The following is a 27,631-nucleotide window of genomic DNA, read 5'->3' as shown; positions in this document are numbered from 1 at the left end:
ACTTAAAAAAAATCGTCTCCGGTGGTACGGGCATATTCTACGTCGCCCAGAAGATCATATGGTTAAGATAGCCTTAAATATGCCGACACAAAAACGAGGAAAAGGAAGACCACCTGCCACCTGGCTGACGACAGTCGAAAAAGACATGAAAGATGTAAATACAGACGCAGAAATAGCCAAAAATCGTGGATTATGGAGGAAAAGGACAAGAAAGGCCGACCCCAAGTAAATGGGAAAAGGTCAAGGAGGAAGAAGGAGTATTTTCACGGAAACGTACGAACGTGTCATGCTAGTTCAGTCAGTCTCGGTACTATAAGTACTGAGGGGGACTGAATTAGTATGACAAATACGAACGTTTCCGAGAAATAGGATGGAAAACAATTATGCACTAAGTGGATAAATTTGAGGTTATATTAGGCACGATATTTTTGTTCACGATTGCGTCAGTCTTTGGGAGTTGAGTGGTACTACAACAGTTTTTTGTTCAAAAATACGTACCGGATCTCAAAATACGAACATAATTTTAAATAATAATAAACTAAAATTAAATGCTACGTTATATTTGATGTACAGTCGCCATCAGATATATCGGAGCGGCCGAGGTGTTCACAATACCTGAACACGCACTCTAACGCCTTGACAATAGAGGCGTGTTCCGATATTTGTGAGCGCCTTGACCGCTCCGATATATCTGATGGCGACTGTACTACGTTACCTTTTATAAAGCTGAATATGTAATGGCTAGGGAATGTTTGATTTCGATAAATCAGATTTTTTTTGGAATGTATAAAAACGTATAAATAATAATTTCACCTCGTATCTAAGAGAATAGTTTGAGAATTATTAATCTTATAAATATGGAATGTTGTTTCAAGATTCACACACCAAGGGTTTTAAGGGCGTTGTCAAATATTAAATACAATTGTTTAGCAGTCACAAAGTTTTTAGAGAGCTTCATATGATGATGATGACCGTACGCAATTAAAGGCCTGCCACCTCTTGGCGCAAATCTTAAACAGACATTATCACGTCACGACATTAACTTTTAATGCAAATAGGCAGGTGCTGCCACCTACAGTTCATATTGTGTCATTATAAACATGAAATTAATGATAACGTTACCACGCTTTATCATTACAAATGCCATGGAGAGATAGCTTGGTAACAGATATTTCTAGAAAAATGGACAGTCTGCCACATAAGTAGACGAGATTTCGAGTCATGTCCCCCTAGAGGGGGCGTCAAATAAACCTATACCCTTGAGGTGTGAACTTGTGTGAGCCGTCTAAAGACACTAATGGTTATTAACCTTTTTTTACGTGGTGTCCCCCTAAAGGGGCAAAGCCCCCTAAAGGAGGCATCGCCCCCTAACCCCTGATGGTGAACACGCTGCGCACCCACCGGCTCTGCTGCGTGAAGACGCGGTACAGCTGGTCGGGCGTGGCCAGCTCGTCCCACCGGCATCATGCGGTCTCCGCGTCCGGTTCCGGTTTGGCTGGCGCTTCGGCGGCCGGCAGCGGCATTGGGGATTGAAACCTGGAATGTGAATAAAATAAATAAATAAATCATTTATTCAGGCGAAATAAACCCTATTTGTACAGATTTTTTCTGAGTGAGTGATTTGTGAGTGTTTATATGTTAATTGCTGACAAATGCACTCGTGTAAACTAGCCTTTAACGCTTGCGAAACAAGCAAAATATTTAAAAAAGAATTGTTTTGTCTTGATTAACTCACTATGTTTAATAATTCGTTCAGAAGCTACTTTTGTTGCCAAATGTTTTAACAATTGATCTTGTAGAAATGCAATGCATACGAAAATCAGTTATAAATTGAAAAATACAAAATTTCCTAATGAGAATTCGCAAAAGCTTTATTCTAAGATCGAGGGCTACATTCGCATAACACATTTTAAAAAACTCGTAAGTTAATAATAATGATAATATCCAAAGAGGAAAATGGGAACGGTGTTTGGAGGTAAAGACATAATGCATGCTAAGTGCCTCGTTTGCTGTGGACGCTAATAATAGTACATTATTGTCGAGGCTCGGAAGTAGCTACTTGCAGCAAGTAGCCTTCCAGCCGAGTCATATACAGGGTGGAAAGGCACGACGATCCTTTCCGGAAATGGGAGATAGTTTAGCCTAAGCTCTATATTTTCTCCATAGAAACTATGTTAATATGGGCAACCGTTTCTAAATTATGACCTTTTAAACATCCACGCAAAAAACTACTTTGTTCTAACCCTAACAGGTGACAGGGTCAATGAACTTACTTGTAAACAATCAGTATTCGACAGGAAATTATGCTAATTTGATGCCATCTAACCATTTTTAGGTCTGCTTACAGCACGGTAAGAATCATTGCAGGATTTTCGCTTTCTTAGTGGTTCCACTTGTTCAATACTTGAATGAAATAGTTATGTTATTCCTTAATATTAATAATACTAACCACAACATTGTTTACAACGACAGTTCAAATGGTGACATTGACAACCACTCAAAAGTACGCAATCGTCTTATAAATATCTCTGGTTTCCTTGACTGATAAAAAGGTTTTAGTTTCTTAACACGTTTCACAAAATTATTTTCGAATAATTGGAAACTATCTAAAATAATTAAAAATAACAAGTAGGTTGTGTTAGTTGCACCAAATGAACTTGCAAAAATGAAATACTAAGAATAAATCAAGAATAAATACTTCTTCAATACCAAACTAACAAACCTTCTTGCGTGGTAGGAAATAGACAAGACGTCTGATGTTTGAAATTAAATTTTCATTGAACTATACTTATTGAATTTCATATTCTTCAAATAAAAATGTTGATGTTGTTGATGCTCGTGGCTATTTAAATTTGTGGGGCTGTGTAAAAGATATGGTGTACCAAACCAAACGGAATGTGAAACTGCGGACGAAATGAGACAAAGGCTAATTGGTGCTTTCTGCGGAGGATAAATGACGAAGAGCATACACTATATCGCATGTGCATCGACATACTCGGGTACGGGCTGCGGCGGCGTTGTAATACACGGAGGTACATTTGAACACCGTATGTGAAAAGAAGATAGTATTAAATATTGGAAAAAAAGTAATTATCTAAGAAAGTAATAAAATTGTTTGTAATATTTTTGCATGCATTTGATTTATTTGACATTTATGCGTCATTCATACATCATTGCGATACTGTCAACGATCGGAAAAAAGTGTAAAGTCCCGAGCTTTCCCGACGGAGATCCTTAATCTAGCCGTCATGTGCACATGCTATAGGGTTATCACCACAGTTAAAAAGTAGTATTTTTGCAATTTTTATTTTTTACTCAATTAACGATTCTTACCATTACCAATAGTCTCTGTATCACTTAAAAGACCTAATACTTCCGGGAAGGATCGTCGTGCCTTTCCACCCTGTATAGTGCTTTTCTCAAAAATGGTGCAAGAAATAGAAATATAATAGGAATATTTTACATAGGGTTGCCAACTTTTTTTTTGGTGGAATATAGTATTTTCCAGAATAAGGCATCAAAAATATAGTACATTTCAAAAAAATATAGTACTTTTAGATAAAATACTAAACATGAGTGTAATATACGTTTAATCGGAAATATAGTATTTTAGCGTACTATTATATTTTTCCAAAAGTATATAGTACAGGAAGCCAAAATATAGTACAATACTATATAATATAGTACGGTTGGCAACCCTAATTTTACATAAGCATCATTCTTACGTATATATTTTCACAGAAAAAAGTGGAAACAATTGAAAAAGTTTGCTTTGCCGCGTTTTTATTTTTTAAATTTTAATTTTAAAATAAAAGTGTATTTTTCTGCCGTAAATACGCCAAGCTATTTGAGGCAGCTAAATAGCCGCGGTACCAACATTATAATAATGATTACTAATCATCTGTTTGGCTGTTTAATGGGCCTGTGCCTTCATTTGATATGGCCATTTAAACTTTTAAAAAGATTGGAACTCGACAAATAATGGAATTTGTATGCAACATTGCAATCCCAAAATCGAGACTGCAATGTTTTTATCTTTTTAATTTTTGTCTGACCATAAACTCCGCACTTCGCGACCTATTTTTTATACGGCAAAGTCGACTTTAGTTTGTCAGTAGAAAAAGGCGCGAAATTAAAATTTTCTATGAGCCGATAATCCTTCGCGCCTACATTTTTTTTAATTTGCCGCCTTTTTCTACTGACAAGATTTTCTTGACCAAGTATATTTGCTATGCACAGACGCTTTGGCGCGTTTACCAATGCCTTATATTAGAGTCTGGCTACTGAAATATTACACAAATTCAAAAATATCGGGCTGATCACAGTGATCACACTTCGTGTAGTAGGAATAATAGTTTTGATACTAGAAAATATTTTTGATTTTGTGTGCCCACGTAAGCCTAAGGAAATAAGTTAAATATACGTTGACGTGCACTCAAAGTCAGCTCACCTAATTTCTACCACTATTTAAAGTACAGGCAACGCATGTGTTTGTCACATATGTTTACGTTCCAATGTTTTGATTTTGATATTTTCCAGTACCTCTAGTTTATCTGTTTCTTTACACACTTGTCCTGTTTATGAGATTCAGGTATTAATAAATTCACGTATAATCAAACTTATAGGCAAATGTTAGAACTAGTACTTACAGTACCAAAATATTAATACATTAATAGAATGTAGAATGTAGAGCACTAACCTACTATAGTTATTTGTTTTACAAGGGACAAAATTGTTGTTTATACGCATGTGCTAAAATTGATACCCTAGCAAGCGAAAGATTCCAAAATTGAAGCGTTGCGCGGGTTTCAAAGCACGAGGGTTAAACAAAATTTGCCCCCGCACTCGGGGGTGTTCCACTAAACACAATTTTTTTCACCACAACAACCCGAAGAATAAAAGATATCAAACAAAATCAAACCAAATCAAATCCAAATGAATGTTATTGAATTTATCATTCAAAATCATCATTTAAGGTTGGTCAATTTTTCATACAAAATTCAATTAGTTTTCATTAAGTAACTACACATTATTACTATATATTTTTTTCGTATTTATCTACTCTCGAGTATTCGTTTGCGCTAAATGAATAAAAAAACATGGAGGTAGGCTGTATCAGGGACACAGCCGCTAAGGTAGGCGTGAAACGTGGTGTGGACAGCTAATGCGAAGGCCGAAGGCCAAGCTCCGCGTAGGGCCGAAGGCCCGAAGCGTCCAGGATGTCAGTGCTTAAACACAGAACAATAGTACAAGTGTCTAAATGCGAAGGCCGAAGGCCGGGCTCTGCGTAGGGCCGAAGGCACGAAGCGTCCAGGATGTCAGTGCTTTAGCACAGAACAATAGTACAAGTGTCTAAATGCGAAGGCCGAAGGCCGAGGACCGCGTAGGGCCGAAGGCCCGAACCGTCCAGGATGTTAGTGCTTTAACACAGAACTATTAGTACAAGTGTCTAAATGCGAAGGCCGAAGGCCGAGCTCCGCGTAGGGCCGAAGGCCCGAAGCGTCCAGGATTTAAGTGCTTAATCACAGAACAATAGTATAAGTGTCTAAATGCGAAGGCCGAAGGCCGAGCTCCGCGTAGGGACGAAGGCCCGAGGCATCCAGGATGTTAGTGCTTTAACACAGAACTCTTAGTACAAGTGTCTAAATGCGAAGGCCGAAGGCCGTGCTCCGCGTAGGGCCGAATTTAAAACCCTTAATTTAAATTTGTACCTTTTTCTATAAGGGCCTCTTGCACCATTTTACTAACCCGGGGTTAACCGGTTAAACCGGTTTATATGAAACACTAGCATGTGAAGTCACAATCAAATCACCTACTCTTTATAGTTTTATAAGGGTTTTAAAATTGAAATTGTGTCTAAAAATAACTGCTGCGTTTCTCTATTAATCTTCTGGTGCTTTATTTCATGCATGGTGTAAAATAATTTAATTTTAATACTGTCAAATACCCTATTACCTATAGCAATGTTGTTTACTGATCTTGCTATAAAGTGGACCGTTTTTGTTAGCATTTGACATATAAATAAACATAAAATTCTTACGAAGTTTGTTTTCATTGAAATGTTAATAGTTGGTGGAATAAGCCCCAACCCCCCTACCCCTCTCCCACCGGTACTGACTAAAATAATTTTTTTTAGCAGAAGATTATCTAGTTAGTTAATCCAGTATCCAGTTAGATAATCTAACTATACATTTGTCGTAATAAACACTACATGTTTCATTAAATAAATTCAAGATACGTAGCTTGTAATTATCGTAAAAATTTACAGTGCGGCGCGCGATGACGTGCGTGCGTGAGCGCGTGTGGTAACCATCTGGCTTGCTTTTCTACCGTGAACGGTAACAGATTCGTAGGTATAAATCCGAGCTCGCGCGGAGAGTTCCATAGGCCTGCCTTTATTATTAGTCTTAATACCAAATTACCAATATCGCATAATCTGACAGATGGATATAGGTACCCGAGTTTGAAGTTAAGCGACTCAATTGAGTTATTAAAGTGAATATTGATTTATACTTACGCGTCAGGATTGAACTTGTAATCTACTGGTCCGTAGGGTCCCTCGGCGCGCCACACCTTGTCATCGACGTTCGGTACGCTGTAACAAGTGGCAAAGGAAGTTAGATCTCATGTCAGTTTTTTTATAGTATAGGAGGCAAACTAGCAGACGATTCGCCTGATGGTAAGCGATTACCGCCGCCCATGGACACTTGAAATAACCACTGCGAAATAAAAAAGGTACTGATGCAAAAAAACGCAATGTAACTATAAATCATGCAAAAAAACATGCGATATTATACCTTTTATAGGAGGAAGCATTTTCAGTCTGCTTCACACTTTAATTCCTGGAGTTCCATAGCTAGTCATAAAAGAAGATTTTCAATTCAGAATTGAATTTTGATGGTCATCGCGGACGCGACATCGGGTCCGTGGAACTCAAAGGGATTAAGAAAATAACTAGAACGAGGTGGGCACCGCGTCTAACTCGCGAGATTCGTGAGTGTGTAAAGGGAGTGAGGTCTGGTGTTGAGCGGTGTACACATGTCGGCGGCCGGTCGCAAAATCAGGCCGATCGTAAAGTTCCTGTGTAATGTTTTGACGGTACTCATATTAAACCTATATGTAGATAGGTAGGATGGGTCCGTTAGATTGCTTCAGATGCCCAAAGGGCATACTGTCCAGAAATAGGAGCCCCGTCGACTCAGGGAGCTGATTTTCACGATTCACGATATGCCTAGGAATTTCATGATCTGCCTGTTTTTAAGATCGGCCGCCGACACATACATGCATACCAATCATGTTGCTCAGTGGTTTTCAGAGATGCGCCGCCTGCTTGCGATAATGGTACTTACATATAAACGCGCAGACTACTCGGATGGTTCTCTTACAGCTGCGCGAGGTACTCCTTGAGGTACTTGAGGCGGTAGGTACATGTGACAGCTCATATTACTCACTGGTTCTCAGGCTGGAGTTGCGCTAGATACGCAGCCTGCTTGCGATGGTGGTACATGTGAACGCGCAGACAACTCGGATTGTTCTCTTACAGCTGCGCGAGGTACTCCTTGTGGTACTTGAGGTGGTACATGTGACAGCTCATATTACTCACTGGTTCTCAGGCTGGAGTTGCGCGAGATACGCAGCCTGCTTGCGATGGTGGTACATATGAACGCGCAGACTACTCGGATTGTTCTCTTACAGCTGCGCGAGGTACTCCTTGAGGTACTTGAGGTGGTACATGTGACAGCTCATATTACTCACTGGTTCTCAGGCTGGAGTTGCGCGAGATACGCAGCCTGCTTGCGATGGTGGTACATATGAACGCGCAGACTACTCGGATTGTTCTCTTACAGCTGCGCGAGGTACTCCTTGAGGTACTTGAGGTGGTACGTGTGACAGCTCATATTACTCACTGGTTCTCAGGCTGGAGTTGCGCGAGATACGCAGCCTGCTTGCGATGGTGGTACATGTGAACGCGCAGACAACTCGGATTGTTCTCTTACAGCTGCGCGAGGTACTCCTTGAGGTACTTGAGGTGGTACATGTGACAGGTCATATTACTCACTGGTTCTCAGGCTGGAGTTGCGCGAGATACGCAGCCTGCTTGCGATGGTGGTACATATGAACGCGCAGACTACTCGGATTGTTCTCTTACAGCTGCGCGAGGTACACCTTGAGGTACTTGAGGTGGTACATGTGACAGCTCATATTACTCACTGGTTCTCAGGCTGGAGTTGCGCGAGATACGCAGCCTGCTTGCGATGGTGGTACATATGAACGCGCAGACTACTCGGATTGTTCTCTTACAGCTGCGCGAGGTACACCTTGAGGTACTTGAGGTGGTACATGTGACAGGTCATATTACTCACTGGTTCTCAGGCTGGAGTTGCGCGAGATACGCAGCCTGCTTGCGATGGTGGTACATATGAACGCGCAGACTACTCGGATTGTTCTCTTACAGCTGCGCGAGGTACACCTTGAGGTACTTGAGGCGGTACATGTGACAGCTCATATTACTCACTGGTTCTCAGGCTGGAGTTGCGCGAGATACGCAGCCTGCTTGCGATGGTGGTACATATGAACGCGCAGACTACTCGGATTGTTCTCTTACAGCTGCGCGAGGTACTCCTTGAGGTACTTGAGGTGGTACATGTGACAGCTCATATTACTCACTGGTTCTCAGGCTGGAGTTGCGCGAGATACGCAGCCTGCTTGCGATGGTGGTACATATGAACGCGCAGACTACTCGGATTGTTCTCTTACAGCTGCGTGAGGTACACCTTGAGGTACTTGAGGTGGTACATGTGACAGCTCATATTACTCACTGGTTCTCAGGCTGGAGTTGCGCGAGATACGCAGCCTGCTTGCGATGGTGGTACATATGAACGCGCAGACTACTCGGATTGTTCTCTTACAGCTGCGCGAGGTACACCTTGAGGTACTTGAGGCGGTACATGTGACAGCTCATATTACTCACTGGTTCTCAGGCTGGAGTTGCGCGAGATACGCAGCCTGCTTGCGATGGTGGTACATATGAACGCGCAGACTACTCGGATTGTTCTCTTACAGCTGCGCGAGGTACTCCTTGAGGTACTTGAGGTGGTACATGTGACAGCTCATATTACTCACTGGTTCTCAGGCTGGAGTTGCGCGAGATACGCAGCCTGCTTGCGATGGTGGTACATATGAACGCGCAGACTACTCGGATTGTTCTCTTACAGCTGCGTGAGGTACACCTTGAGGTACTTGAGGTGGTACATGTGACAGCTCATATTACTCACTGGTTCTCAGGCTGGAGTTGCGCGAGATACGCAGCCTGCTTGCGATGGTGGTACATATGAACGCGCAGACTACTCGGATTGTTCTCTTACAGCTGCGCGAGGTACTCCTTGAGGTACTTGAGGTGGTACATGTGACAGCTCATATTACTCACTGGTTCTCAGGCTGGAGTTGCGCGAGATACGCAGCCTGCTTGCGATGGTGGTACATATGAACGCGCAGACTACTCGGATTGTTCTCTTACAGCTGCGTGAGGTACACCTTGAGGTACTTGAGGTGGTACATGTGACAGCTCATATTACTCACTGGTTCTCAGGCTGGAGTTGCGCGAGATACGCAGCCTGCTTGCGATGGTGGTACATATGAACGCGCAGACTACTCGGATTGTTCTCTTACAGCTGCGTGAGGTACACCTTGAGGTACTTGAGGTGGTACATGTGACAGCTCATATTACTCACTGGTTCTCAGGCTGGAGTTCCGCGAGATACGCAGCCTGCTTGCGATGGTGGTACATATGAACGCGCAGACTACTCGGATTGTTCTCTTACAGCTGCGCGAGGTACACCTTGAGGTACTTGAGGTGGTACATGTGACAGCTCATATTACTCACTGGTTCTCAGGCAGGAGTTGCGCGAGATACGCAGCCTGCTTGCGATGGTGGTACATATTAACGCGCAGACAACTCGGATTGTTCTCTTACAGCTGCGCGAGGTACACCTTGAGGTACTTGAGGTGGTACATGTGACAGCTCATATTACTCACTGGTTCTCAGGCTGGAGTTGCGCGAGATACGCAGCCTGCTTGCGATGGTGGTACATGTGAACGCGCAGACAACTCGGGTTGCGCATGCGTTTGTTACATATCTCGCACTGGAGCGTGCCCTCGCGCGTGTCGTGCTTGTCCCTGATGTGCACCTTCAGATTGTACCGGTTGGCGAAGAACCGGTGGCATGAGGGGCATTTGACGCCGGTCGTTTTACAGTTCCAGCCTTGGGGTGGGGGAAAAAAGGGGTAAAATAAAATTGAACATAATAAAAGTGCAATAAAGGATTCAATGAACTATTTTAGTGTTTTCTTGCGCTCTAAGGCGGTTATGACACTGAATGCGATTCACACGTTGCGCCGATGTGCGAGTGGGATGTCGCTATAATACGCGCATAGCGTTGTCTCGTTCAAACATCGTAGCGACATGCAAATCGCATCCAGTGTGATAACCGCTTAAGTAGTAGTGAGATATGTGAATACAGTGCTGTTGTAGTCAACATGTTGTGTTATGGTACATAGTTGAGGAGTTTATTTTCAAAAGGTTTATTTCTCTATGGAAACCATACAAAATTAAGCTCTTTGAAAGAGACTTCTCAATTACAACTCTACAAGTTTTTCCGATTCGAAATAAAACAAAAACTAAAAAAATAAGTTAATAATCCAATCACTAACAAACGAATATCATAAATTAATAGAAGATATGTATAAAAAACCGGTCAAATGCGAGTTGGACGCGCGTTCCAAGGGTCCCGTACATTACCCAATTTATAACAATGTATTTTTTTTTGAGGAACGTGAATGAAATGTCTTTAAAAGACCCGTAGGGGTCGGATCAAAAACTAAGTAATTATATTAAGTCCGACTCACGCTTGACTGTACATAGACCCAGTAGTTTCGGAGATAAAGGGGGGGAATGTTCGGACAGACAGACAGACGCACGAGTGATCCTATAAGGGTTCCGTTTTTTCCTTTAGAGGTACGGAACCCTAAAAATAGGATCTCTTCGGTAGAATTAGTAAGTGTCATAAGATTCTGTCTATTTGATTTGTAACCGTATCAGCGAAAATAGAATTTCATGAAAATATCAAACACGTAAATATATGTGGCTTTCCATCAGGGAAGGGTCCAGAGATGGGCAAAATGTAATCGACTAACGATTAAGACTAAAATAATTAATTGCGACTGACGATTGAAAACGACGACTAATCAATCGTAGTTGTATAGAGTTGCAACTAATTTAGTTGGTTACTAATAACTAGTTAAATTGGGTACTTTGTGCATTGACACTTAAAACACAATTTTATAAATAAAACTTTGTATTTTGTTGTTACACTAAAAAGAGTTTTATTATTGACAGCGACAGCAGAATATTGATAATTTCTTTGTCTAAGATTTACTCAGTATCGTGTACAACTTAAGTATTAATAATGCACCAATCTACATTATTGTTTGCGACTTTGTAAACATTGCAGTTTTCGCTGTTTATCGTTACCTGTATCCATAATATAACGATATATACTACACATATATCGTTATATTATTGCCCATAATATTACATTGTCATTCAAGCATTTCAAATTAAACGTGTATACATAATTTTAGCTCAATCGGTTGAAGGTATCTGCTTCGAAAAAAGCTGCAAGATTCTACCCAAACCAACACAGGTACAACATACGAGTGCCTCCAATGTACATACATACCAACTTTTAGTTACATATTGCAAGTTAAATAAAAAATGCAAAAAACAGCGATGACATAGTTTTAATATAGATTTAACCGTGAAATTTAGTCGATTGTAACTAAAACTAATTTAGTTGTTAGTTGTATATTCTCACAACTAATTTAATCGCAACTAAATTAATCGCGACTACAAAATGACGATTGATATTTTTAATCGATTGATTAGTTAACTAAAAAATTAATCGATTAATGCCCATCTCTGGAAGGGTCCTTATGCTTCATGAGCAATAAGGCCTTTCTATCAGAATTTCTGTTGAAATATATAAGATAAAAAGCACATTATTGCACTTGAAGCGTAAGGACCCTCTTGTGCTGGAAAGCCACATATATATGTTATCGTAAACCCGTCCAATTATTCAATGGGCAAATTTTACATTCCTGGGTGTGTATCCAATATGCTAATCGTATACGCTCCGTAGCGAACGAAACGCTAATGTCACTGTCGCACGGAAGAGTGATAGAGAACGAATGGCATCTTGGCTACGCATCCAGGGCAGAATGGACCGTGAACACTACTTACCAGATTCTTTAGCAGATTCGGGCATAGCAAGCACGCTGTGGTAAAGGTCGCTGTCGAAATCTATTAGGGGCTCGCTGGATATAAACAAAATGAAATTAACATAAATGCCAAAAGAAGCCGGTGCAGCGTGCGGTTCGGCAGCGAACGAAACCAGTAACCAGTTGCGATCTAATATTTGTGTCACTTAACTTCAAACTCGGGTAACTCCATTCGACCCACTCAGCAAATATCTACCCTATTACCTTTTCTTAATGCCAAAATCGCAGAACCTGACAGATGGATTTACCCATTTGAGGTGAAGCGACTCATTTTTTCTTGTTATAGCCGAGGGATTTGACAAGAAACATTCTAAATTCAACAAAAAATTCATTCCTTTCCAATTTCCTGGCTTTACGCGCCCTCTTAAACTATGTAATGTAGATGTTGGTAACTAGTTTCAAATAAGGGCCAAACATCTACGCTTGCTACTTATTTTGAACAGGAATAAAAAAAACATCGATCGCAATTGGTTTCGTACAAGAACAAAGGAATATCTGACAAATAATCGTCGGTTTCGTACACGGCCGAAGCGAGTGCGTGAAATGTAAACTAATCTCAAGGTAGCAAAAATATTGGAACGTCTAAAAATTATCAATTTACTATTATGCGAAAACAGGGTTCTATTTTACGTGAAACTAAGAGTGAAAATCTAGAAAAAAACTAGGTTACAAACTAAGGCTTCATTATTTTATTTGGACGATGTGTGTGGGTGTAATAAGATATAATGCCCTGACGGCCCTGACTATAATGGCTGATTTAGACGGCGAGCGAACTCGCATGCGAGTTTCATTGCATTGCGGTTTTTGATCGGTGAGTTGAATTGGACGTAACCAACAGTCCGCAATGTAACTAAAATCGCATGCGAGCTCGCGCGCCGTCTAAATCAGCCTTAACGCCTAAGAACTTGTCCAGACGACGCTGGTTCGATTCCAGCCCCGGGCACTGGACGCCTTGGTCACTTTTTATTCGTATATGACGTTTAATTCGGTTTGTAATTTATATACTTAGTAGTGTTTCTATTGAAACAACACAAATTATAATATTTTCAAAAAATTATTTAAATTTTCGCTTCGTCTGGACAGGCTCTAAAGCTTTAGGGTTCGGCTGGGGCGCGTTCGGTGGGGCGTCGAGCGTGCAAGGGATTTGAGCAACGTTTCAAGGCCACTCCTATATGAGCCCTGACAAATGCAAACTTGTTAGGGCTCATTTAGACGGCGCGCGAACTCGCATGCAAAATTCATTACATTACGGTATTTGATCGGTCAGCTGAATCCTCAGTGGTCCTCAGTGGGCCGCAACGTAGGTAACTAAACTCGCATGCGAGTTCGTGCGCCGTCTTAATGAGCCCTTATGGATGCCGTATGCACCCGTTCGCTCGGTGTGTACACTCACCCGTCGGACGCGCACTCGTTGTTCTCAGTGACGGGCACAGGGCTCTCGATCACGGGCCGCGGCTTCTTCTTGGTGCCGGACAGACTGTTCTTGGTCGGTGTGTTCTTCAGGAGCCTGGATACGACGTCGAATGAAGGAGTTCAAAAAGATGGAACATTATTTGGAACGAAAAGTTCGTTGAGGACACAAATTTATTATTTTCATATAAGTTTAGGGGATACGCCGCTAGCGCGCCTTTCGAGAACCATTTGCGAAAGGATCAATTCGTAGTATGACTTGCAGCGCCTGTGCATTGCGCGAAAGACGCTTTCCCCAAATATGTACTGGCCATTATGGTTAATTTTTGTCGCAAAACGGAACATTTTAATCTTTTTTAGGGTTCCGTACCCAAAGGGTAAAACGGGACCCTATTACTAAGACTTCGCTGTCCGTCCGTCCGTCAGTCCGTCCGTCCGTCCGTCTGTCTGTCACCAGGCTGTATCTCACGAACCGTGATAGCTAGACAGTTGAAATTTTCACAGATGATGTATTTCTGTTGCCGCTATAACAACAAATACTAAAAACAGAATAAAATAAAGATTTAAATGGGGCTCCCATACAACAAACGTGATTTTTGACCAAAGTTAAGCAACGTCGGGAGTGGTCAGTACTTGGATGGGTGACCGTTTTTTTTTTGCTTTTTTTTTTTCGTTTTTTTTTATATTCATCCCATTATACAATATTTAAATTAGATATCAATAAATAATATAAATACATAAAACCAATAGTATACTGTGACTGGCCGTTTTGTGTCGTCGCCGCCGAGGATCCCACTCGGGAGCCAATGTGGACTCTTCGTGGGCACTTTTCTACACGGTGTAACATGAGGAAATCGAATAATTTTAACAGCGTATTCCTGATGATATTTAGAGACAAAAATGTCCTATAAACTTTTTTGAAATTCGCCTAGTTTCAGAGTTACTACCAATTTAAAAAAAATATAAGTTTTTATTGTTACATAGTGCAAAACGCCTTTTTGATGGCGATGTTGCTACTATGGAACGTAGTCTAAATACTTATTGATAGATCTCAAAAAGTGACAAGTAACACTTTGCAAAAACTAAGGAATAGGGAAAAAAAAGAAAAAAACCATTTTAAGTGACAATAGTTTACCAATACCATTTACTTTTTTTGTAAAAATTCATTCCAAAAATTTAAAAACCAATCAAAAGCGAAATTGACCTAAACTCATTTTACATTTTTTCCTTCTTTTGACCTCAGAAATTCGTGGTTAAAATCTCTCGCATTCCTCGTGAGCACCTTGTATAGCCATCCCATTATAATAATTATATTTGTTAAGACCAACCCAGGAGTGAAAGAGATGGCATTATGACCTGACTCGCCACATAATTTTGCGGCAAGTGTACATAGTATTAGGCTGGTGTTAGTGTCACGCGGACCGTCAGTGCGGATCGCTCCGCACCGCCAAATTGTATGAGAAAGCTGTCCGCGCGGACGGTCGTGCGCGTGGACCCGTCAGCTTTACTCTATAACGCTCCCTGAACTGAACTTAAAACTTAATACATATTGGTCCGGTGCGGAGCGATCCGCACGGACGGTCCGCGTGACACTAAAACCAGCCTTATTGTACCGTTTGAGCGGGCTGCGGGCGTCGTCGCGGGGCGCGGGCGGGGCCTCGGTGGCGATGGTGTCGTCGCCGCCGGGGACCCACTCGGGCGTCTCTGTGGGCTCGGCCTTCGTGGGGCACTCTTCTACTGGCGGCGGGGATTCGGAGCGCTGGAGAAATATAGAGATGGTTAGAAATGTATTCGAACCTTGTCAAATTATACAATTGCCCATGCATGAACTCTTACAAATAAGTTTGCAATTTTCGGAGCAATAAAACATATTCTCTTCTTCTTCTTTTTGGCCCTTTTCAATCCTAGAGATGTAGGCCTTAAATTTTTACTATGATGATTTACGGTTTAGGGCGTCCGCTAGCGTGGGCCATTGTAGGTAAAATCCGTCGCACGCGTCCACGCGAGGTAGCGTTGTTCACATTATTTTTCATGAACCCGCTCACACGATCCGTGCTACTGCGCCAGCTAGCGGACGCCCTTAAGCGCACAAATAGCCAGTCTGTCCTATATGTAATATATGTATATAGCCTTTTATAATTGCTCACGAGTGCACCATAAGCATACATCGTTATCGCGGGGGCAAAAACAAGCCTGTCAAAGAACACATGTAACAGAACGTCTGTTATGTAAAAGTGGAATATACTGCCTACACATTTAAACCTCTAAGATGTTCTTCATAAAGTTTTCGCTGGAAAAGGTCAATTAATCTCGTATTTCACTTTATAAACGTATACCTATAAGTCAACGTGTCAACTTGAAAAATAAGTCACCAATGTATTTAATTATTTATATCAGTATTTACTTCGCGTACAGTATTTACAGTATTAAAAAGCGCTGGTGGCCTAGCGGTAAGAGCGTGCGACTTGCAATCTGGAGGTCGCGGGTTCAAACCCCGGCTCGTACCAATGAGTTTTTCGGAACTTATGTACGAAATGTCATTTGATATTTACCAGTCGCTTTTCGGTGAAGGAAAACATCGTGAGGAAACCGGACTAATCCCAATAAGGCCTAGTTTTACCCTCTGGGTTGGAAGGTCAGATGGCAGTCGCTTTCGTAAAAACTAGTGCCTACGTCAAATCATGGGATTAGTTGTCAAGCGGACCCCAGGCTCCCATGAGCCGTGGCAAAATGCCGGGATAATGCGAGGAAGAAGATCAGTATTTACTTCGGAAAGTATTTTATGTGATTTTAGTAATAAAATAAATAAAAAAATAAAAAAGCCTTTTATTTCTTGCATAAATTTTTACAAATTAAGGTTGGAATGTTTTTTTTTTTTTAATGATGACATTAGTTTACCTAAGTACTTACAATTTAATATAGAGGCATATGAATGTGAATCTAAGTTTTCTTTATTTTCTACATATATTAGTGTTCAAAAAAATTTTAATCTATAAAATATTATTTTAAGTAACTATAGTTCGTTTCGTTTTTCGGTAAACAAACTTTATGCGTCTCTTATTTTAGTAATAGATGAATATAAAGATAAAGATAAAAAATAGTTTATTCAAGTAGGCATATTACAATGCACTTATGAACTTCAAATAAAGCTATACGGCTCCAACCGTACACCTCTGCCTCGAGAAGATTTAAATCCCCCCTCAATTGGAGGAGGGTATCCCAATACGGGACCGGCAACAAACTCGGCGGGACACATCTTTAAGAGAGAGAGGTAGATATAACCGTTACTCGATAGGAATGTCACTTTTGTTATTATTTATTTGTCATAATCTTTCACTACTGTCAAATCGTTGTTGCCCCGCGATAACGACGTATGACCATAAGAGTGCATTGAAGCGTGTATTGCACGTCCACTATTTTCCTCCCAGAGAACATAACATAAGTGACACAAGTGCATACTTGGATAAGTATTCGAATGTAGGTATAATTTAAATCCAACAACTCAGTGAGTTGGAACGAATTTCAACTATGTTCAGTGAGTTCAGTAACAATATAGGGTGCCTAGGTAGTCAAATAGGTACCACACCTGGGTGCTTAGCCAACATGCCAATCGTTAACTCTCCGTAGCGTAGCGTAGTAATATCTCTCTATCACTCTGGCATATTATAGCGAGTGCGACAGTCAAGTCGCGTTTCGTTCGAATCATTAATGATGATAACATGAGTGATAATGATAATTTTAAATCACAAATGGCGGTCAAAACGTTAATAAATTTACTGATTGTATTTGGGACTCACCTTCAATGCCATGTAATGGTTTGGATGGGATATCGGCGGCAAACCCATCTTCCTTGTTTACTTATACTTTTAAGTTGTTTAGTAAATTATATTTTGAATTTAAAAAAAAACGACAAGCTTTGAAAATGCAATTCCAAATTCAAAATTACAGTTGGTACTGACTCTTTTTTTAATAAATGCGCGATTCTTAAAGTTAGACCAAGAAAAGTCTGCAGCGAATTTGATAGCCCACGCAATGCAACTGTTATTTATACGTCATAATTTCATAGAAGTTTGACGTTTAAAATAACACTTGCACTGCGTGGGCTATCAAAACCGCTGCAGACTTTTCTTGGTCTAACTCTACAAACGTGTGACTGCTGTATATTTTAAATCCGATATCACATTATTTAATTTAAAAAAAGTCAAGACTAAAGCAGGTAAAAAGTCAATTTTGACAGTTATGAATTGAACCTAAGGCTATAAGGTAGGTCTTAGCTTCGTAAATATAAGGGTCAATTCATAACTGTCATAACTAGCTTACAGCGACTATAATAGTCGCTGTAAGTTAGGAAGACAGTTATGACAGTTATGAAGAGATTTTGGTTTAGTTTTGGTTGAGACTATATAATAGTCCCAACCAAAACCAAACCAAAATCTCTTTCTAAAAACACCACAGAGAAAAAAACTGCCAATACAAAACCAAACGCGCCGACTTACAACGCATACGTAAAACCACAGATATAAAATTCAAACTACGAAAATGGAATTATATTTTCTATAAACCGGCGGCACGGCCACACCGTTCGAGTACCGTGAGCTGTATGGGTGGCCGGTACCCGCGCGGTACTCGCATGCATTGATTGTGAGATATTGATGCACGCAGTTGTGGCCAGTAGGTGAGCAATTCTCAAAAAGTTTGTACATTTCGATCACATCCTAGATTTCTATAAAAATTGGTATACTGGTAAAGTACATGTTAATCTCTAGACGCCCACAAATCGAATGCATGAAATTGCCAACAAAAATGAAATTTTAAATAATCAATTTGTCATAATAAAGATTTAAGATGCCACGGAATGGAAGGTGTTTTCATGCTTATTTGGACTGATAGAGCTTTAGATTTTAGATTGGAAATGCAGCAGACTATACGGGCGTCCGCTAGCTGAGGGCCTACCGCGAACCACGTTCAACGTGTTGCCTCCCTGTCACACTTACGTACGAATTAACAAGTGCGACAGAGAGGCAACACGTCGAACGTGGTTCGCGGTAGGCCCTCTGGCACGGGCGCACCGCACGGAGCGGGCACACGCACCTACTCGTAGTTGCAAAAACACGGTGGGATTATACTGAGCAACTTTTTCAATGGGACCAACCTTGAAATCGCGAAACAAAAAATTTGGATGTTTCATAAATTTTGGCTGGTCCGTTTTCTATGGGAGTGTAATTTTTTTTGCGATTTCAAGGTTGGTCCCATAGAAAAAGTTGCTCAGTATAATCCCAAAACCTCCTTGGCAACGGGAATGCAGTTATTTTTTAGCCATCCTGTATAAAATCAGCTGCACACGTCCGCGCCAGTTAGCATTATTCATACTATTTTTCGGTAACCCGCTCCGTGCACCCCGCCAGCTAGCGGACGCCGACGTACTAATTACTATGAACAGACTATAACAGACTGTACTTTCAAGACCTGATCTTCTGTAAACCTTGTTCAACTACACTATACAGGTGTACCCCTTGAAAACTATTCCGAACGCGCACCGCTCGCAGGCAAGCGTTCGTCTCTCAAAACCAGTATAATAAGCAATCTTCAATCACAAGTGTTTGTTACGGGTCTCGAGGCTTAACTTATCTGGTTTAGAACAAATGTCTGGATTTCAAGAAGAAAAGGGAATACGGAGTACGGAGGCTGGACGTCTGATGTTTGAAATACGAAACGGCACCCACCCTCCCACTCGCAAGAGCGATGGAGACGGTCAAATATCGGTTTTATAATGCACGCACACATGCGAATTATACATCGATAGAGGTATGTACAGGGACAGGGTACATGCGTCAGACGTCAAAGATGTACAATCAAGGTATTTGATTACTCCGCCACTTGGTACCTTGTCACACTGTCAATTTTTAGAAATGATTAGTTAATTTTCCATACAAAGTTATGAGAGTTTTCCGAAATTGTTCCCTGTGCTTTCGCACTTATGGAAACTTTCCGATAGCACATCAGGGGGCATCAAATTGTGGAAAGTAGTTTTACATACTCCATCTCGTGTAGGTGATCTGTGAGCAGACTACTCCTACTCCTGTACATAGAACTGAGTAGGTAGGTACATGACGGTTGTCATGGCGACGGGTGAGAGAGGGTGGAAAGGTTATAGGGTCATAACTGTCATAAGTGATTTTATTTTGACATTGCATCATGATCTAGAAGAAATGTCAACAACGTTCGTGAAAATATATAACGCTATATATACAGGGTGTCTCATTTAAATCGGTCAGTATGGGAAAGTCTGAAACTATAAGACATACGAAGATCTGTTCTTAGGAACCATGTCATCGATTTTAATAAGAAGAAAAACTGCATTCATACATTAAATAAAAACCTGTACTCAGCTCGGGAATCGAACCCGGTTGTTTTAAAAAAATAAACTTACACTATTTCTATTTAGATATCGATTGTAACACCTACTAAAATAAATTAAAGGATGTGAAAACAATGCATTTTATTCATTTTAGACATCACGTTTCATAGAGCCATTTACTGCTTAAGACCTACACAATCGATATCTAAATAGAAATAGTGTAAGTTTATTTTTTTCAAAACAACCGGGTTCGATTCCCGAGCTGAGTACAGGCTTTTTTTTTAAATGTATGGATGCAGTTTTTCTTCTTATTAAAATCGATGACGTGGTTCCTAAGAACAGATCTTCGTATGTCTTATTGTTTCAGTCTTTCCCATACTGACCCCTTCCGACCGACCTACTGCCATCTGACCTTCCAATCCAGAGGGTAAACTAGGCCTTATTAAGGACCAGTCCGGTTTCCTCACCGAAATTAAAGCGACTGGTAAACATCAAATAATATTTCGTACAAAAGTTCCGAAAAACTCATTGGTCGGGGTTTGAACCCGCGCCCTCCGGATTGCAAGTCGCACGCTCTTACCGCTAGGCCGCCAGCGCTTTTTCTCTTACCGCTAGGCTACCAGCGCTCTTTTACAATAAAGGGTTTACTACAATCAACTTGTTGTAATATGTATCACGGATGACTTATTGAAAATATGAGTTGCGGCTCAGAGTGTCCGTTTTTAGGGTTCCGTACCCAAAGGGTAAAACGGGACCCTATTACTAAGACTTCGCTGTCCGTCCGTCCGTCCGTCCGTCCGTCCGTCCGTCCGTCCGTCCGTCCGTCTGTCACCAGGCTGTATCTCACGAACCGTGATAGCTAGACAGTTGAAATTTTCACAGATGATGTATTTCTGTTGCCGCTATAACAACAAATACTAAAAACAGAATAGAATAAAGATTTAAATGGGGCTCCCATACAACAAACGTGATTTTTGACCAAAGTTAAGCAACGTCGGGAGTGGTCAGTATTTGGATGGGCGACCGTTTTTTTTTTTTGTTTTTTTTTTTTGTTTATGGTACGGAACCCTTCGTGCGCGAGTCCGACTCGCACTTGCCCGGTTTTTTTTAATAGCGGCGTTAAGAAAAAGAGGTGCATAAGCTTTATCAAGGGGTGTAGGAATCTGGTACAGAACAATCCAAGCTAGACCCTTGTGGATACCCAGGTTTGATTCTGCCAACCTCGCTAGAAGTGTTAGTCTCAGCTTTCCGAGTCCGGTCCGGCAGGGACACATCCCTACAAACAAGTTTCTGTGTATGATGGGTGTTAATCCCGTCACCACTGTGTCTAAAGGGGCCCACTGATTAACAGTCCGCCGGACGGTATCGGCCTGTCAGTTAGAACAAAATTTTGACAGTTCCGAACAACTGACAGGCCGACACCGTCCGGCGGACTGTTAATCAGTGGGCCCCTTAATAGTCTGTCAGAAGACTGATGACTTGTCTCACGTGTTGTTCGACTGCGTCCGGAATTCGGAGAAAAAGAAAAATATTTTTTGGTAGTTTGGGTTCCATGCACAATGGACAGATCAATTGTTGGTTGGCAAAGACTTTATCTGACAAAGCAATCAGTGTATACCACTTTATTGATCTCTCCCTTGAGCAGGGAACTATGAAAGCACCCATGAGGCTGACATGTTCACCTAGTGTCCAAAGCCTCAATAAAAATGAGATTTAAAAAAAAAACACAGCGGGTCGAACGAGGAAAATGTCGTGAACGAAACCTCGATTTCTGAGATTTTTACGCAGGATTTTTCGCCTATGCTACAGTTGTCCTTATCGCAATAATTTGAGAAGTCGCCCCCGTCAGCGCGACGGAGATATTTACCGTAAATATATTAAATCTGCTTTTCTTTTCCCTTAACTTACCTCCCGTCCCTGAGTGAGCCCTTTGACTTGCAGCAGCTCGGCTGTGTGCAGGAACCCGCTCAGCTCCTGCTGTCGCACGTGCACCTCACCGCGGTACATGAACTGCAGGAGTTGCTTTAGCTCTTGGTGCGCGACGTCTTTGAGGATCACGATCGGGTGCTCGCAGGGGTTCATCTGCAGGGAAGCATGGAGTTAGTTGGTGCAGAAAAACAGCAGCATCTATTAAATTAATAATTTAAAAACTCCCAACGCTAATCATAAGATTTTAAACCATTTTATGCAAAAATGCCTTAAATCATTTTGGAAAAGAGCTGATACTCTTCAAACTGCGGAATCGATTTTTAGCAAAGATAGGTAAGAACTACCGCAAGGAAACTCGCTTTCACGTAAAAAGCGCATTGAAATCGGTTCATCCGTTAGAGAGCTACGATGCCACAGATAGACACACAGACAGACATTGGCGTCAAACGTATAACAACCCTCTTTTTGCGTCGGGGGTAAACATGTGACTTGGTGAACACAAAACTCCAGATACATAATAAGACCATAACATATGGTAAAAGTGGAGAAGAATAGTACATTACGATACAAGTGCGGAAAATAGGAAAAGCACGAGTTGTGATAAATTAAAACACGACCGAAGGGAGTATTTTATATCGACACGAGGTGCGAATTACCTATTCGCACGTGTATCGTACACAGTTTTACAGTACATATGGCTGTTTAAATTTTCGACATAGGCACGGAAAGTGCTTATTGCCGCACTAGTGCGGTATAGTACCACCATGTGTACTGTAAAAGTACATTTTAAAACTGTATAATTTTTATATTTGTCAAAGTACAGTCAAGTGTAAAAATATGGGTGAATATAAGTTGCTCAAAAATATGTCCCATTGTTCTTAATTCGCTGACATAAGAGCTATGTGACATATTTTTGAGATTGATGTGTGCACCCATATTTTTACACTTGAATGTACCTACTGTTAGATTTCAGTTGGAAATCGAACTTTGTACTTCCCCAGTCGGTGCTGTGTCAGTGTTCTTGTTAAAATATTGCATCATTAACAACATTAATAAGCAATTATACAATAGGGTATTTGACTGTTTTTAAAATAAATTAGTTTACACCATGCAAGAAATAAAGAACCAGAAAATTAATAGAGAAACATATAGACAGCAGTTATTTTTAGACACAATGTTTTGATTTGATCGTGACGTCACACGCTAGTGTTTCATATAAATTCCATAGACGAAAATTTGGTTTGACAGTTCGAAAAAAGAAACTGATTTAACTAGTAGTCAAATACCCTATTAAAAAACCGGCCAAGTGCGAGTCGGACTCGCACACGAATTGTTCCGTACCATTATCTATAAAAACGGTCACCCATTCAAGTACTGACCCCGCCCGACGTTGCTTAACTTCGCTCAAAAATCACGTTTATTGTATGGAAGCCCCACTTAAATTTTTATTTTATTCACTTTTTAGTATTTGTTGTTGTAGCGGCAACAGAAATACATCGTCTGTGAAAATTTCAGCTGTCTAGCTATCACAGATCACGAGATACAGCCTGGTGACAGACGGACGGACGGACGGACAGCGGAGTCTTAGTAATAGGATCCCGTTTTACCCTTTGGGTACGGAACCCTAAAAACAACAGTCATTCTACATATTTCTAAACTTCATTCTACTGTACCCCTAGTGCAAATCTAATTCGATAGTATGACGTCACGTACGCGTTTGCGTTAAGTGTCATTTTGTATGGAATTTTGAGTTTCCTAAACGTTCCGCTTGTTCAAAATCTCGTACAAAATGAGATGACGCAGACGCGTACTCAGGTCACGCTATCGAATGAAATTTAAATAAATAAATAAATAAATAAATATTGGGGACATCTTACACAGATCAACCTAGCCCCAAACTAAGCAAAGCTTGTACTATGGGTGGTAGGCGACGATATACATACTTCTATAGATAAATACATACTTATATACATAGAAAACACCCATGACTCAGGAACAAATATAAGTGTTCATCACACAAATAAATGCCCTTACTGGGATTCGAACCCAGGACCATCGGCTTCACAGGCAGGGTCACTACCCACTAGGCCAGACCGGTCATTTACACTAGAGGTTCTGATATTATAAATGTTAAAGTTTGTACTTTGTACAGTCAAAGAATTTAATTTCAGTACACTTTCGTACCTTGTCACTAGGGCATGATCCAGGGAATTCCCGGTTCTCATATTCCCAGGAATTCCCATTTTATAGTGTCAAAAGAACCGGTACTGAAGACCCGGTACCGGTACTTCCCGGTTCTCATCATATGACTATTTATTCCGATTTCAATAGTGGTAATGTTTTAGTACTTTAGCTCGGGACATTATATAACATTTAATAATGGTGCTATGAAACGGGGGACCCAAATAACCCGACAAACTTACCTAGTAAAGTAGGCATTCGTGCAGGCAGGCTGTGCCGTCATAGTGCTGAGTGCATCGACTACGCTACGGCCGTGTGGCTCGGCCCAGACGGAGGCAAAGTGTGCCAGTTGATTTTGTAAAATAGGATGGAACGCCAATTAAGTGTTTGTTTATAATAAAATAAGTCATTTATTAATTCTTATGCAATTATTAATATGAAAATAAGTCATTCATAAAGATTGTACGCTAACAAAAACAAATTTCTTAAAAGTAATCAAAAGATGCCTTGAGAACCAGGAAGAACCGGGAAATGAAATTCTTGGTACCGGGACCAGTACTGCATGCCCTACTTGTCACAATCAATATGAAAGTCGCTAAGGACCTCATACTAGTTATTGTGTGACAAGGTAAGAAATGGTATATGGATATGGTGCCAAAGGTTCATTGCTTGTTTAAAACAAAATAAGTAATTTCAATTAAAATTATTTTGACAGCTGAAACAGATGGCGCTATACGGCAGCATATGCTTTGTGGTAACTGAATATAACTATATGTAAATACGTATATAGATAGAAAACTTCCATAAATCAGGAACAAATATGCGTGATAAACACAAATAAATGCCTTAAACCAGGATTCGAACCCGGGACCTCCTGCTTTGTAGGTGTCACTACCACCTAGGCTAGGAGGCTGTTAAGGCCAGACCATTCCGGCTGCGTGTGCTTAGAAGTACACGTGCACATGCGCGTTGTAATATACAGTTCCTTATGAGAGACGACACACCGCTTGCGTGACGTGTGCGTGCGCGACTTCAATGTGTCGCGCACGTGGCTGTCTACGCACACGCAGCCGGTGTGGCCTGGCCTTTAATAATGTTTCGTTTTATTTTGCTAGTTTCTGTATGATTTTTAATACAGATAACTGTAAGTTACTGTAAGTAAATACACACTGTAAATACTTTGAAATATAGTTTGTAGTATCAAGTAAACATAAATACAAACAAAAGTCAAATATAAATTTTCATATGATATTTGAATTAATTATATTATTCTATTGAAAATAAGCAAATGAGAAAAAAAATATGGTTGTCTGTAGTCAGTTTACGGACGATAATTTTGCGTGATGACGTCATAAGAAAACATTACCATTACATTCAAAGAGCATATATGTAATCACTACGTTCTAATCACATTACGTAACGTTACCATGGAGATCTGTCCACAACGTTACACTTTTTCGTGCATGCTACCGGTGTTTATTTTATGACGTTATGTTGGATTTATGACATTATCACGTCAAAAAAGACATTCGCATCAGCATAAATTATAGATGGAAATAAAAACATTTATTTACATACAAAATATATACAGTGGTACTACTTATAGATTATATAATAGACAACAACCATTAATTTAAAGGATTTCAAATTCTTATTTAAAATAATGTACACAAAGAAATGGCCACATTAGACCAGAAAAATGATATTTACTATTTATAGTAAACACAAAACCCTAGATTAAGCAAACTGTTTGTGGATTAATACTAATATAATTGGTAGAAAAACTAAGTTTTCTTAGGACTAAAACTTGGTTTAATTAGTTTATATTCTTTTAACATCCTAAAAGAACACGGTGTAATGTACTAATGTTCTATTAATTAATAATAGTATAATATGGCGTATATTATGTTAAATCAAAGAGAATTTAGACTAGAGGAATATTGTCAAATTAAATTATGAACTCAGTATGTTTATAGTCTTGTATCTTTCGATACAAATTATTAAAACTTTTAGAACGCCATTTGACTTTGATCCTTATTTTTTCACTGATATGTGTTAAATTTGTACTCAAGGATAGGCCAAAGGTATGGTGCCATCTTTTCGAGGAATAGCATTCGGGCATTGGTTACATATGCTGCCAAGGAAGCACAACAAAAACATAGATAGGTAATAATATGCTTTTTAATAAATAAAATGAATGGGTTATTCATTTTAACTATAATTTGCTCAGACTATGCACTTCTTTCTGGGAAGGAACTGCATGGTTTTGGTTTAAAAACAGTTTGTGCCAATTCCTAAAAGCCAGATTGTATAAGGTCTTCTGACCTTATACAGTGATGTTTCTACATCACTTGAGAATAGTTGAAACATTCCAATTTGATTGAAATGTTACGTTTCTAGCTGACAATAACTAGGTAAAGTTGATTCAGTAATACTAATGTGTTGTTACAATAAACATAGACTGAAAAACAAACATGGTTTTGGCACCTGGCATTAGATTTGTACTAAGTTGACAAAACAAACATAATTTTGGCATTGGAATTGGCTGTTCAGGTCATTTTCCTTAAAGTACCATGAATATGTAACTTTTACTATGCAATATAACAAAATGACACATCTCATACATTATCTGCATCATCAGGTCCACTAAAGGCCTTAAGTCTCAGAGTTATGAAATGTTATTATTGGGTTAAATTATCAAAGTTAAGTGATCAATAGTTTATATTCAATACACAGATTAATATGAACAATTAATAAATATTAAAAAAATTCGCTATTGAAAAGATAGAACGCCCGCACTTATCTTACCATAAACAAACAATACTTGTTTTACTTAAACCAGATAACTTGGCTCAGGCATAACAACAATGAAAATATAGTGAGTCATAGTTCATACCTTGAATAATTCCTTGAAATAGGGACTGCATACTGACAAGATGAGTTTGTGAGCGTGCACGTACTGGCCTCCCGCTGCCAATGTCACATCCACCAAGTCTTCTCCTTCCAGCAACGCATGGAACGACTGAGATAGGTTCGAGTGGAAGTCATTCCATCGTAATGAAAACTGCTCCGGCATCGCCATCGCCTGAAACCACGGTCACGTAAACACTGACGCCCTTATAACTGTAAATGTAATGACTCGACCGCTTTCAGGGAACTACGCGTCCAAACAACTCACTGAAACAATTGCCCACGTAAACTGCACTGCGCTATCGATCCGTGGTACCTCCAAGCACGCTAAATATACATGTTTGTGAATCTATAACTAATTACAACAAAGCTAGCTAATTACGATCGTTTAGGATCTGAGTCGAATACTGTTGACTGGCATGGCAATACACGGAAAAAAATACCAAAATGTCGCTTGCTTAGTCCGTTTGTCTGACAACAGCCGGATTGGAATGCGTGCGTGTAAAAA

The 27,631-nt window shown here is 40.3% G+C and overlaps 1 protein-coding gene and 1 long non-coding RNA gene across 2 annotated transcripts; both read right to left on the bottom strand.

Moving 5' to 3' along the window:
• Positions 1–253: 253 nt before the first annotated feature.
• LOC134804551 (uncharacterized) lies at positions 254–7,673 on the bottom strand. Its single transcript, XR_010146138.1, has 3 exons — positions 7,604–7,673; positions 6,518–6,595; positions 254–1,536 (listed from the first exon to the last, which is right to left on the bottom strand). It is a non-coding gene; the product is annotated as an uncharacterized LOC134804551 (long non-coding RNA).
• Positions 7,674–10,031: 2,358 nt separating this feature from the next.
• LOC134805147 (protein bric-a-brac 2-like) lies at positions 10,032–27,631 on the bottom strand. The gene is made up of 7 exons (XM_063778449.1): positions 27,392–27,631; positions 27,110–27,298; positions 22,012–22,185; positions 15,359–15,504; positions 13,729–13,842; positions 12,298–12,371; positions 10,032–10,261 (listed from the first exon to the last, which is right to left on the bottom strand). Exons 2-7 carry the CDS (start codon positions 27,293–27,295, stop codon positions 10,032–10,034), a joined length of 924 nt encoding a protein of 307 aa, XP_063634519.1. The 5' UTR covers positions 27,296–27,298; positions 27,392–27,631.

This window comes from Cydia splendana, chromosome Z, assembly GCF_910591565.1.
Source record: "Cydia splendana chromosome Z, ilCydSple1.2, whole genome shotgun sequence".
Classification (NCBI taxonomy): domain Eukaryota; kingdom Metazoa; phylum Arthropoda; class Insecta; order Lepidoptera; family Tortricidae; genus Cydia; species Cydia splendana.
The sequence above is the reverse complement of the archived record's forward strand: the minus strand, read 5'-3'. Positions and strand labels throughout refer to the sequence as shown.

Excerpts from the sequence above, each read along its gene's own strand:
- LOC134805147 (XM_063778449.1), bottom strand. The coding sequence starts at position 27,295 with ATGGCGATGCCGGAGCAGTTTTCATTACGATGGAATGACTTCCACTCG. Across the intron at positions 15,505-22,011 it reads GGCTCACTCAGGGACGGGAG|CGCTCCGAATCCCCGCCGCC; the intron begins GTAAGTTAAGGG and ends ATATTTCTCCAG. Across the intron at positions 13,843-15,358 it reads GCCCGCAGCCCGCTCAAACG|GCTCCTGAAGAACACACCGA; the intron begins GTACAATAAGGC and ends CGTCGTATCCAG.